The sequence below is a fragment of the Hesperophylax consimilis genome, chromosome 1 (assembly GCF_061612785.1).
Source record: "Hesperophylax consimilis isolate HC1 chromosome 1, BYU_Hcon_1.0, whole genome shotgun sequence".
In the NCBI taxonomy this organism is placed as follows: Eukaryota; Metazoa; Arthropoda; class Insecta; order Trichoptera; family Limnephilidae; genus Hesperophylax; species Hesperophylax consimilis.
The window spans coordinates 18,538,702-18,552,485 of NC_142836.1; the positions used below are offsets into that span (position 1 = coordinate 18,538,702).

Below are 13,784 nucleotides of genomic sequence, written 5' to 3' on the forward strand. Positions count from 1 at the left end.
TTAAAAAATAGATTGATTACAGGCATAATAAAATGTCACAGGTAAGTAAATACTAAATTAGTATGTTGTCAGGTGGGATGGCGACTACTGTATCAGAACACTCGGCTTTGAAGATCTCCACTTGCTGCGAGATGTATTCTTGAATTCTGTCATACGGACACAGAGGGAGGGGCTTGACGCACGGCCGCCTCTTGTGACTGTGGTAAACCGACCTCAGGGACAGCATGGGGGGCTTCTCGGGGAAATTGAGTCCTGATAAAATAAAATGGATTAATTTCAACCTACATAAACAATAATTGTAAAGTGATTCCTTATTATCTGCAGGTGTTTGGTTCCTGCTACGTGGCAAAGGTGTTAGAAAATGAAACTAGAAGTATGAAAAATCATAGTTCAGTAAAATGTGGTGTCACTTATAGGGAGTCTAACCGCGGCGAAATCGGGAAAACTAGAGTTTATTTATTAGTAAAATATAATGTACATTGACACCTGCAATTACTTTTCACCGCAATAAACCTTTTGATGGTGCCACTTTATCAGCCATTCATACGAAAATTGAACATTTTCTGTTATAAAACGATTTAGTAAAACACCTTAGGGGCCGTTCAAGTATTACGTAAGCAGATTTATTACAATTATTTACCCCCTCTTCCCCCTTGTCACCAAAAGTAAGCAAAGGTCTTACCCCCCCCCCCCTCCCATGCTTACGTAAAAATTGGTACCTATATGCATTTTTCTGTTAATGTATTCTATTTTTTAAGCGAGTACCTTAACGTATTAATTATTTGTGGGAATCCCCGAATATGTATTCGGTTTTCAAACATAGACAATGTGTGGGTTGCCAATGTGTAAAAAAAAAAAACTACTGCTGAGCAGTGCTGACGTAATCACTATCTCGACCCCCCCACCCCCCCATGTCATCAAAAATACGGCCTTGAACGGCCCCTTATGAAAGTTATATAATATGTACTACGTTTTACACTAGTGGTGAGAAAATATCCTCTTTTTTCTAAGGTCTTTTCGCACTTCTTCATAGGGCTCCAATGAACGTTGAATCCCTCTTTGTGTCAACAATTTATTACTTTTCATGTGTAGGGGTTGTCATCCGTCCTGATTTATCGGGACTGTCACCTTTATGAGCTCTCTGTCCCGTCATCCCCGCAAAACCTAAAATCTCCCAACAAAATCTATGCCCGATTTTAAACCTGACCAATGCAGCAATGCTGTTAACCAAATAACATTTTCCATGGTCGTATTAACTGTCAGTGAGAAGATACTCCCGCTTGCCCGAGGTCGCGGGGGCCGGGGTGAGGGGTGACGGTTCAATGAGGGCGACTCCATTTATGTGGCACGTTTTTTGCTTACGACGAAACCTTATCCACTTATGGTCACCCTATTCATGTTTTTTTTTAATGTGTGAAACTGCACAAGAGTCCCAACTGCTCCCAACCGTCTGGAGCAGTGAGACAATGGCAACCCCAAATAGGGTATGTTGTGAGGCTGAAGGTAGCGGGAAGGGGAAGGAGATGGGGGAGAGAGGAGGGTGGGGTAGTACCTGGCTATACAGATCTTGTCACCAAACACGGTCAAAGCCATTTCAAGCAACATTTAAATTCTGAATGGTGGTCTTCACCAGGGCGATACTGAGAGTATATCCACTCCTGTGGGTGGATGTGTGCAAAATAAATTTCAACTTACCAATTTCAATCTGGAGAATGCAGTAAAAGTCATTGACTTCGAGAAGGAAAGATGCTGAGTTGGAGTCGTGCTCCAGAATGCCTCCTTCGTACTTAACTACAAATCGGGAGAGCATTTCCTGGCGATGCCTTTCATTATCAAAGATCGTCTTTATCTGAAAATGTAGGAATTATCAATGTAAGTATTATTATTAACACATTGTAGTCGGGCGCTTCAAACAATAGACTCTAGCCTATAGCGGGTGTTTTTCGCGATTAGCGCAAAAATATATCGCTTTCTTAAAATTGATACAATTTCTAAACCAAATAATATTTTCGATTGAAATTTTCAAAGAAATCATATATGACATTTGATCATCAAATATAAATTATAATTGCTTTGATTACATCATAATTACACCACATTTCAAAGCTGAATATAAAAACCTGATATTAATTCAGTAAATAGCATTCAATATTTGAAAATTCCATGTAAAAGATAACATGTTTATTTATATCATGTAGTTTTATAATAAATAATAATATATATTTTCCATGCCTGCAATTTTACAATCGCTGGATGTGTGAAATCTGATCGCGTAAATATTGAACAGTGTCGCCTAAGGTCGAAGGCGAACACTCAATAACTCATAAGTTTAATTGCTTCTTGTCAAAAAAGAGTCTTTTGCGGTTGCCCCGCCTAATGAAGAATTGAAGAGCCCATTCCACTTATGAATGATAGTATTTATTCTTTCAAGGAATCGGTACACTTCATATGTTGATAATCCATCACACACCATAAGTGCATGTATCATTGGCTTGTAAAGGATATATTTTTGTAGGGATAAAGTCCTATACAATGATAATATATTCAAATAATAAAATACCAAACAGTAAACAAAATAGTGCGAGCGGTATGAAAAATAGTCCAATACGTGAAATGACTCAAACTAAACTGGAGATTGAGATTGCATAAAAGCTCTAGATTTGTGGCGACGCCTTTACAAGCGGCACACTAGCCAATCCGGACAAGGCATCTCAGAAAACGTCGACAGACTGTCGCCTAGCAGCCAGATAGCAAATTACCCTTCAAGGTGTTTTATTTCACGCTGATAACAAGCCCGTATAGTGCCGTTTCTCGCCAAAAACCGACAGTCGACAAAAACGGCATTAGCCGTGTCCCGCAGTTGACCGACAGTCCGCGAAAAACGGCAAATGCCGTGTCCCGACGACAAAGTGTTATTATTTTTTATTTAAAATTATATTTCTTTTATATAAAAACATAAATATGTTATACTAAAAAAACTAATTACAATAAAAATGTTTTCTTTTTAACTTAACTACCCAATTCAATAGAGAAAAACGTTTCTCGTGTTGGAGTTGGGGAGTAGTGCCATTACAATATATTATAATGGGTAAAGAAAAGAAATAAAGTTTTTTGATAACAAAAGTATAGATAATGAAAATAGACTAATATAGCAGTTAATTTAAGAATATATTTAATTACATTTGACATTAATTTAAGAATAAAAGTAAAATAATAGTAGTACATTTCGATTAATAAGTAGGTAGTAGGTGGTATAAGTACATGGAGTTATTTTATTCATTTGGAGTAAACAGAACTGATAATATTGCAAGCGAATGTATTCTAAACACTAACATACTCTGGTTGTCGCATGCAATGCGCTATATATGTACCAAACATTTTGTAATAGTGTAATATCTGACATTTGTTACATGATAGCATAACTAATAGATTATTATTTTCTTTTTAAATATTATAATGTATTTTTTAAATGATATCACCCCAAAGGAAAGTTCTAGCCAGCGTCAAGTTGAGGTGATTATGGAATGCTTGTAAGTGTAGGTTATAATTTAGTAGTAATTACCAGTACCTACATTACATGATACATATACCTACCTAAAATACTGTAACACACAAAATACAAGGTGTCAATTTTTTTAATTCAGAAGTAAAACTACTTTTGTTTTGAAAATCTCACAATTGTGATTTTTTATAAGTTGAAGCAATAATTAATAAATAAGTTGATATAATTTATTGCACATATAAAATACACAAAACAAATAAAATAAACACATGAAGGAAAAATGAGTTCCTATGCACAATAACTACGATAAAAAATTAATATCGTTAATTTTAAGGAAAGTAGATATGACTTGTACACGTTTGTCATTATTTGAATGTCAGATAAGAAGCAATATTTTAAATGAAAAAAAGAACAAACATTATTACAAGATCAAAATATTATAGGCTTTACTAACATAGTCCATTAAGACAGCAGTTTGGTGAATTTACTAATAATAATAAAGTGAAATCATACCTTTTTATTGATCAAATTAGTCACCATTGGTACATAGTCCATTAAGACAGCAGTTTGGTGAATTCTGAAAACAAAAACCATCTTCACAAGAAATTCCTAAGTTTCGGACAAACAATGTATTGTATAATAATTTTTACTAACATTATTTTTGTTAAATACATATGTATAGATATAAAAACAAGACTTCTCTTCAAGCGGCAAGAAAAATAACAAAACAAATATACTATAATGAGAAAAAAAAAATTAACAAAATAAACGTAATTAACAAAGAAAAAAAATGAATACAAATCGACAGTCCCGAAGAATAATGTCGGATATGCAAATTTGAGTTCTGCAGCACTAGTTCTGCAGTAGAGCTGTTTAAAGTTTTGTTTCTGCATTTTTACTGTTTTCCATAATATACAGGGTGTCCGTATTCCAACATTTTAAGGTACTTTTTAGGTAAAAAAAAAGTTGAATTGTTTGTAGGGAATTTTTCGGAATTTCGTCAAAAGTTATTTATCTTTTTAACTTCTACCATCATGTAGAATCACCTCCCGAAGTTATCGCACGTTACCCCGACATACTCTATTTCTCCGATTAAATAAATAGGGGTTAATGTAAAATATCAAAAAACACTATATTTCTTGATCACAAAAACAGTAAAATTGCAGAAACGAAACATTAAACAGCTCTACTGCAAAACTAAAAATTTGCACATCCCGACATTGTTCTGTTGAAATATATACATACACAATTACATTTACGTTTAACGTGTACATAACAAACAAAAAAATGATCAAAGGGATGTATATGAATATTTATATAAACTCTATGCAGGAGGCCCTGAGGTTTCCTTTAGATCCTATGTTCTCTTTGGGGATGTTGTGATTCTACTTTTTATTCATAGTGACTTTCTCAAGTGAAAATATAGACAGGTAATAAGTTACGGTGGTAATGTGATATCCCCCACAGCCCGGTTGATCAGCGGGGACATGATGAGCTCCGCATTGGATGGGTTGGGATACTTGATGAGCAGGACGGCACATTCGCCACCCGGATTCTCGTGAATATTGCAACTGTCAACAAACAAAAAATGGCCACTTTAGGAAAATGATAAAGCATTGTAATATTCGTACCTATACTAATAATATATATGTATAAATATTGATAACGCCAGGGAAAAAATTCCCACACAGCTTTTCGGGCACTATCACTTTTTATTTTAAAATTTGAATTCAAGAAAAATGAAATAATAATTAATACTGAAACAATTTGAGGTGGCTTGAATCAATATTAGAGTTAATGTAAAGTTAAATGCAAAACATACTCGTCTGAAAATAGAGCTGGCAACTGGGAATAATCGATATTCAGCTTGATCATAAAGTTGACGGAATCTCCCCGACCAACGAATATTTCCACATCGTGTTCTTGTGTGTTTGAGTCACCTATAAGTGTTGTGTATTCAAAATAAGCTCTAGAATTTTCATCTTCACCTAAAAGAGTTTTCTGAAAAAAAGCGCACACACATAATATTATCATTGACTCTTTATATATGAAATATTTGAAAATAAAGTATTCTTCCAACCTGATGTTCTCTGTAGAGTGCAATTAATTCTTGAATAACATTGCTCAGTGCTTTAGGATCATCATCGTTCCATTTGGCGAGACTTGGAACATGTTTCTCAATGCATGCAGCGTCCACATTGGCGAGGAAGTTTTCATCATCGAAGCGAAAGTCGGGAGCGTACCACGGGCATGTTGTGTCAAACAAAACCTCCCATCTCAGGTAATGTCCGGCATAAGGAAGTATTATCGTGAATTGGTCGGCCAAGGCAGTTTTGGAATTGGTGGAGTTACGTAGTTTTTCAAAATCAACTTTGGACCTGCATAAACCTGGAAACAAATCAAAAATTTATTGTGAAATAAAACAAGAAATTTCACTAAAGATAATTACCAATAGACAAGTAACATAACATTATTATCAAAAAAACATAATATATTCTATCTTGATTTATAAATTCATACTCAGGTACGTTGTGCACTACAGAAAAATGTTAAATAATTACCAAAATTCAGCTCTTTCAATATTTCCTTGATAAATGGTTGGAATGATTCGGATATCCTGCTCAGGATATCGCAATGCCGCCCCTGTCCCTTGATAGGCATGTCAAATTATTTTTTACGGGGCTTGCCAACAAATCTTCCTTATAAAACTTGAAATTTTCTAAAAGAATTCATAAGAGATGTTGTTACTTGATAATAAGTTAATAATTATATAGGCGTGACAATCAATAATATGTAGCCGAGTTTAGTATTTCTTCGTAATTATTTGACAATATTTACTACTTCGAGCATAGATTTTGTGACTTTGACAGTCGCAACAAGTGATGCCATATCTCAAAAATAAAGAAATATTTCAGAAGTAAAAAAAACATGTCTTGAAATGTTTTGAGTATAAAAAAATATGTTTTTGTTAAGATTTTTATTGAGAATTTAAATAAGTAAACAACTGTAACTAAAGCTAAAACCGATAAAGCTTTATTGAAAACAGTTTTGATTTTCCTTTGAAAAATAGAAACAAATAATGTTTGCATTAAAAAAAACACCATAATAAAAACTTTTTTTTCCGTGTGCTGCCTCCAATGGAGAATGCCGCGACCATATATATATATTATTTAAGCGACTGTCGTGAGTGTGTTACAACTCTACTTAAGGGAAGTTAATAATTAATAGTATTCAAGCTAAAGAAAAGGAGGAACGAGTAAAAAAGGAGAAGTTACTTAGTTACAAAACACTTTTAAAATTTATTTAAAACAAAAATGTATAAAGAAGGGTTAATCTTAATCTAGCTTAATACTAGGCTTAAATTATAGTTCTTATCTGGAACCGCGGATCTCCATGTTCGCACTTATCACCGACATCACACAAGCGACAACTTGGGTTGGATCCGAAGGGCGGAATTGGTTCAGCCTGGGCCAAGGCTCCGAAGGGCGGAGTCGGCAGGCAGCGACTCCTGAGAGGACAGCTTCCTGGTAGGAAGATCCTCGGCGCCGCTCCAAGGGGGAGAGCAGGAAGTTTCTCGGCGGAGGCGAGACGGTAACTCCTGCTAGGGCAGCTCCCTGGTCGGAAGAGCCTCGGCGCCGCTCCAAGGGGGAGAGCAGGAAGTTTCTCGGCGGAGGCGAGACGGTAACTTCTGCTAGGGCAGCTCCCTGGTCGGAAGAGCCTCGGTGCCGCTCCAAAGGGGGAGAGCAGGAAGTTTCTCGGCGGAGGCGAGACGGTAATTTCTGCTAGGGCAGTTCCCTGATCGGCAGCTGCCTCGGCGCCGCTCCAAGGGGGAGAGCAGGATGATGACTCCTAAGATGATGACTGTCGAGTGCGGAAATGTGAACTGTCGAGAACTAGGCGAGATCGTGACCGCCGAGAGGGCAACCTCCTGGGCGGAGGCGCCTCGGCGGCCGCCCCAAGGGGAGGCGAGATGATGACTCCTGAGAGGCGAGAGCGTGACTGTCGAGAGCTGAATTAGTTGTATTCACCCGCGCAATCCGGCGACTGTGGCACGCCTGTGGTGCGGTGCTGGAACTATAGTGGTTCCGCTTTACACCACTTCGGTGCGTTGTCTTGAGTCCGTGGCGCTGGCATCGCCATTCTCACCGCTAGATTGCGCTGTCAGGCTGATTCTGATTAACTTACGGTTCAAAAATCTTAACATATATTTAAGTATCTTAACATTATGCATGCATACACTTAATTAATATCTGGTTGCAATTAAATTTCTAATCTAAGTTGACAATTACTCTTACATCTAAATTTATACTTAATGATAAATATTTTAAAATTACGTTTTTAAATATGACCTTCAAACAATTACAATTTAGCCTAGCCTTGGGCGAAGGTTTTTTTTATTGCCGGGTCGCTGGTTTAACGATACACCCATTTCAGAATTACTACTTGGTGAGGGTCTAGAGCTAAATCTGCCGACTAATGGGTGTATTTCTAAGTTGGCTTTCTAATTTTTTATTGCGATTTACGGCCAGGCTATTGACTAAATATTAAGGTCTAATAATATCCGACTGCCGCCTCCATCTGCGTGTAAAATTACAGAGACAAATGCTGGAGCACGTTTTCACTTTGGTCTTTCTGTGAATTCAAGTCACGTAGATACCTAGGGACATATCAAGTGGTAGCAATGGGAAAAAATCATCGATAAACTTTATATTTTTGATCATCGAAATATTTCAATTCAAAATTCATGGAAAAATCAAATCTGTCAAAAATCATCACACAGTCCGAAAAAAATCGTTTTGGAACGTCATCGAATAAGGAATCGATTATTTCAAAAATCATGGGAAACCACAGCAGCTATTACGTCATTAGTCAGAGTTCACCGATTCCCAAATTCGAAATGTTGCCCTACTAAAGTACCATATTTTGTCTATGTGCAGCCAACCCTTCGAGCAATTCGAGAACTTCAAGCGATTAAATCGATTCTTTGATGTTTCGATCATGTAAATGTTTCGAAGATGCCCATCATAAAGGGATGTGGACACGGTCAAGCGGCTTGATCGCAAGCACGTAGTTTTTTTTGTCTATTGTTGTCTATTGTTGTCTATTATTGTCTATGCTTAGCGGCTTGACAGCCCGCATCAAGCCTCTCCGTCAAGCATGGCCACGCCTTCCTGTGATTTCGTGGTGGTCTATGTATATGTACTTCTATGCCTTCCTGTCATTTCGTGACTGGCGGCAAAATGGAATCTGTCAAAGACAAAGCGTTCTTGGCTCTTACGTTAGCTTTATGTTTGAATAAAATAATAAAAAGAAACGAATTTGGTGTCAAGAATGGTACAAGTTAAGGTACCGCTTTACCCATGAGCAATTGCAAAGTGTATTACAGGCTACAGCTATTTTTGTATGAATATCTTGTGCGGTATTCATACAAAAAATATGTTTTCTCCATTGAAAATTCAGAAAATTATTTATTCTACATTTTGATTATTAATGACCTTGAAAACCGCTGTCATAATTATTAAAAAATACTAAAATACTTCCAGAATTTTTAAATTAGATGGATTTCTACAAATTGAACACAAAAACAATAACTAAGTACCTATTTTATAACAATTTTATTCAATTTATATCATTGTTTATGATACGTGATATTTATTTGTCTATTGTCGTTTGTCTATTCCCACAAAAATATAAATTCGCATCAAGCCTCGCCGCAAGCACGTAGAATTGCGCAATGCTTGCAAGCCAGCTTCGGTACACGGTCAAAATGCTTGACACAAAGTGCCATAGACAATAAACTACGTGCTTGCGATCAAGCCGCTTGACCGTGTCCAAGTCCCATTAGAGAGTGGTATTATTATTTTGGTGATACAATATCAACAAATATTATCTATGCTCCAAGTTTGACGTTTCGTCCGTTTCAATCTGTATCCAGTGTTGCCAACAAAGGCGATTTACCGCCATTTAGGCTACTCAGAACGAGAATCGGCGACGAAAAAATCTAAAAGGCGACTGGTCGCCGATTAGGCTACCTCAGATTTTTTTAATTTTAATGGAAAAATGTGAGGAATTTTTCGAAATGGAATTCCGTAGCCACCCCCCCATGGATTTCAAAAATTGTTGTGGGGAATCACATAATATGATAGTTTTGGGTGTGCGGAATTTTTTCATTCTGTAACAACCCCCCTTCCCTAATGGATTTAAAATATTTTGTGGGGAGTACTCATTTTGAATTATTTTTGTGGGGAATTACGATTTACAGAAATTCTCTAACAACCCCCCCCCCCCGTGGATTTTGAATAGTAAAAGGGGGAATCAAGCTCACGTAGAATATTTGTGGGGAATATGTGGGCAGAATTTATGCGAGTTTATTAGAATTACTGCAACTGAAATTCGGATACATTAGGCTACTAAATGTTTGAAAAACGGCGACATTATGCCAAGATCTGTTGGCAACACTTTCTGTATCCACTTCTGAGATTTGACATGGATTTGACGTTTGACCAGTTGAGAACGAGAATCACTCGGAATAGTTTTTTTGTTATATTTTTTGATAACACCTTACTTCATGGTTTCCACGACATTATGAGACATATACAGATATTTCTTTGATTTTAGGCTTGTGTTAATTGTAAATCAGGATGGTTGAAGATACGCCTCATATTTCGAAACCAAAGGTAAACAATAATAATGTCTTGTATTTGTCAAGGTATATCTCAATGGTACTCGGGTAAGCTTGTAGAATTCCGCTGCAAGCAAAGACTAAAAAAAGATCACTTGATTTCAACTTAAATAATTTTAGAGGCAACTATTTAAGTCTGAGGTTTGTAAACAAGCACAAAATAGGTTTTTAGGGTTTAGCTTGGGTTATTTTAATAATTTTTGCGTTTTTCCTAACCTTCAAATTTAATTTTGAGAGAGAAAATGGAAAAAAATGAAAACTTTAATTCATCTGTTACCATCTCCCGCGACGTAAATAGTTATGTAGTGATTAAGTTGAAACCATGTGTGCTATTTATAATTTTTGCAAATTAAGCATACAGAAGAATTCGACAAGTTTATCAGTATGTGTATAGAATCCGATTGCTAAAATTTGCACATTGCTCCATTTTTGTATTGAACTGTATTTTTATTATATTTTTAGAGTAAGACAGCAAGGCCTAAAGCAGTATATCTTTGGACGGTAGTGGATGTTCAAAAATGGCTTAGAAGACATTGTAGCGACTATTACCCAATCTATTTTGAAAACTTTCGAAATGTAAGGATTTTCTCTAATTATTATTGATTTTGAATGGTCTCTCAACCTCTCTCTTTCAAATAAGTTGTTTTGTTAAAATTTTACGACTACCCACACTTAATAATGAAAAATAGGAATCTTAGATTCTTAGCTTGGGTTAACAAAGAAGGGAGAATAGACTAAAAACCTATTTTATTATTAATTTTAGATTACAGATCTATCAACTTTACTGATGGCCACCAAACTAAAGACGTAAAATATTAATTTGGATTTTTCTTCTTTTTACATCAAAACTGTTTGCGGTTCCTGCATCATTGCTTTTCATTTGTAATGTACAATATTTTGTTAATTTAATTATTTAGTATATTTGCTTCAGCATGACATCACTGGCCGTGCCCTTATTAGGATGAATGACAACACCCTCATGAGACTGGGCATCCTGAATCCCGACCACCGAGTCGCCATATGGAGGGAAATTATGAAAATTCGTCTGAAGACGGACATCATGGAGATAAGAGACCTGGAAACCAGAAACAACTTTGTTACATACGATGGCCAAACTATGCAAATATGAGAATATTCATATTATAGAATTCATTTCTAGTTAAAGTTTTCAATTTTAACCCTTTGTTTGCTAAATATGCAATGCACTACATACCATATTACCGGTGAAATTAAAAAACCCTGGTTTTTTACTCATGGCAGTCTGGCTGTGAGAGTATGATTTTGGAAACATGTAATAGGAATAGTCAAAACTTTGTTTATTACACCATAATAATATTATCTTTCCATTATCATTATAGCAAACATCAAAACACTTCAAACACCACATATTAAATTACCTAAGCTTTTAATTCTTACTAAAAATATATATTTATGTAATCTGGTAAACTACATGAGAATCTGCTGCAATGGTACGCAGTTGCCTCCCATCTAAGTAATTTATCTGCCATTAAATAGTCAGAGAGTTAAATAGGATTTTTCTTGCATATTACGTGCCCATGCCCGACACCAATCTTCTGATTTTATTCAATTTGTACCTACTTGTAATTATTATCAAATAAAAGTTTTTGCTGAATTGTACATTTATTTTCAAATAGTTTCTTTATCTGATAGTATTATTATGCTATCATCTGGACGTTTTTGGCCCTCTGATTGGTCGAATTCAAATGGTATATTTCGGGTAAATTCCGCATAGCCTTTGCGCAAAAAAATTAAATCGGGGATCTGCAGGCAAAAAACGACCACTCTGACCCTCAATTTTAACCGACCGAAAGGTTCATTTTGGTTTGCAGGCGACCGGACCCAAAAAATTAAGACTTGAAAATTTAGACCCGATTTCATACTGAAATACCATTATAAAATTTACCTGCGACCCCACGGCGACCAAAACTGGAACCTCTCATAACTCACCGAAGAAATTCCGCCGTAGTTATATTTCCAAGCGGCAGGTTTGCCAGTAAAAAAAGTAAGTTTTAACAAGGAAACTATTTTTTGGATCGCCTCATGTAATATGAGATTTCTTCAAAAACATTGTTTCTGCTCATATAATTTTTGGATAATATCGAAGAAAATATGTTTTAGAAAGTTAATAAATAATCCATTGGATTAATTACATGAAAATAAAAATTATCCAAAATTAAAAAAAAACACTGCAAATGTCCTATCTGACTGAGGATATATCCATTCAGACACTGCAAATGTCCTATCGGACTAGGAACTCTACGGTCTGATTCTAATTGTCCTTTCGGACTAAGGAAATGTCCAGTCGGATACTGCAAATGTCCAGTCGAACACTGCAAATGTCCAGACATGCACTGCAAATGTGCAGTCGGACACTGCAAATCTCGTATCGGACACTGCAAATGTCCCATCGGACAGAGGAAATGTCTAGTCGGACACTGCAAATGTCTTATCGGACTAAGGAAATGTCCAGTCTGATTCTAATTGTCCTTTCGGACTGAAGAAATGTCCAGTCGGACACTGCAAATCGGGAATGTTCGAAAGGACATTTGCAATGTCCTATCGGAGAGAGGAACGAGCGTAGTTGAATTATTGAAGCTTATAGAATTGAAAGAAAACAAATACGCGATTCATTCACATAATTCATCTAAGACGCGACCTATTAATTACGTGTTTCAAATATGACATAAGTCCTCTAAAACAAATTAACTCCTGTTTAGTATCAAAAAGTAAATACGAAGTGCCAAAGTATATAGTTAGTATTTCCATTCAAAATTAAATTTATTGGTTTTTTTCAATTTTTTAGGACTTATCCCAATAAAATAATTTGTAATATATTTAACGAAAAATGTGCTTACTTTGACAATCTTTTGGCAAGATCGTAATATCATTTCACACAAATATGTAGATTTTTTAGGACTTATCCCAATAAAATAATTCTTAATATATTTTAATGAATTTTTTTTTAAATAGGGTTTTTGGCATCATTTACGTATTTCGGAAGAATTCATTTCTTAAATTCAAGAATTTTCATAAACAGGATATAGTTATGCGCTCGTTATAGTTATCCCGAAGAAAAAATTACAAATATCTTGAGATATCTGGCAACGGTAGATTCATTTTTAAGTCTACACTCTTTTTTATATTTCGTTTGCATAAAATCAATTGAAATGTATGAATGAAAACCAAGCCTCCATGGTCGAGGGGTTAGGCTCTCGACTAGTGAGCATCAAATCCATCCCTCGCGGGTTCAAATCTATTTAAATACTTATATCCAAAGTAAATTTTATTTGATAAATGAAATTATTCTTTTGCATTTTTCGGAAAGGTAAAATAAAAAAATAAATGTACAATATTCCTCAATAACCTCAGAGCCTGTGGAACTATGGCATGCCCAACTGTAGTAAGTGACGAGAGCGAAGGGATTGGAAAATTAGTTACAATCATCATAATTTGGGTAGATATTAGGTATATGGTGTTGGTGAAGGGAGTGGAATTTGAATTATACTATTTACAAAGACATAGAAAAAACGCAGCATTTGAATTTTCAATTGGATGTGGTGTGGATGAAGGGAATGGAAT

General features: G+C 35.7%; 2 protein-coding genes across 2 annotated transcripts; one reads left to right on the top strand and one right to left on the bottom strand.

Annotated features, from left to right (window-relative positions):
* LOC149426392 (BRISC and BRCA1-A complex member 2-like) lies at positions 1–6,364 on the bottom strand. The gene is made up of 7 exons (XM_089636750.1): positions 6,064–6,364; positions 5,583–5,890; positions 5,325–5,503; positions 4,945–5,073; positions 4,016–4,079; positions 1,696–1,849; positions 1–252 (listed from the first exon to the last, which is right to left on the bottom strand). Exons 1-7 carry the CDS (start codon positions 6,161–6,163, stop codon positions 53–55), a joined length of 1,134 nt encoding a protein of 377 aa, XP_089492876.1. The 5' UTR covers positions 6,164–6,364; the 3' UTR covers positions 1–52.
* Positions 6,365–9,982: 3,618 nt separating this feature from the next.
* Positions 9,983–11,817, top strand: LOC149426393 (protein aveugle-like). Its single transcript, XM_089636762.1, has 3 exons — positions 9,983–10,179; positions 10,647–10,760; positions 11,116–11,817. Exons 1-3 carry the CDS (start codon positions 10,144–10,146, stop codon positions 11,311–11,313), a joined length of 348 nt encoding a protein of 115 aa, XP_089492888.1. The 5' UTR covers positions 9,983–10,143; the 3' UTR covers positions 11,314–11,817.
* Positions 11,818–13,784: the final 1,967 nt, after the last annotated feature.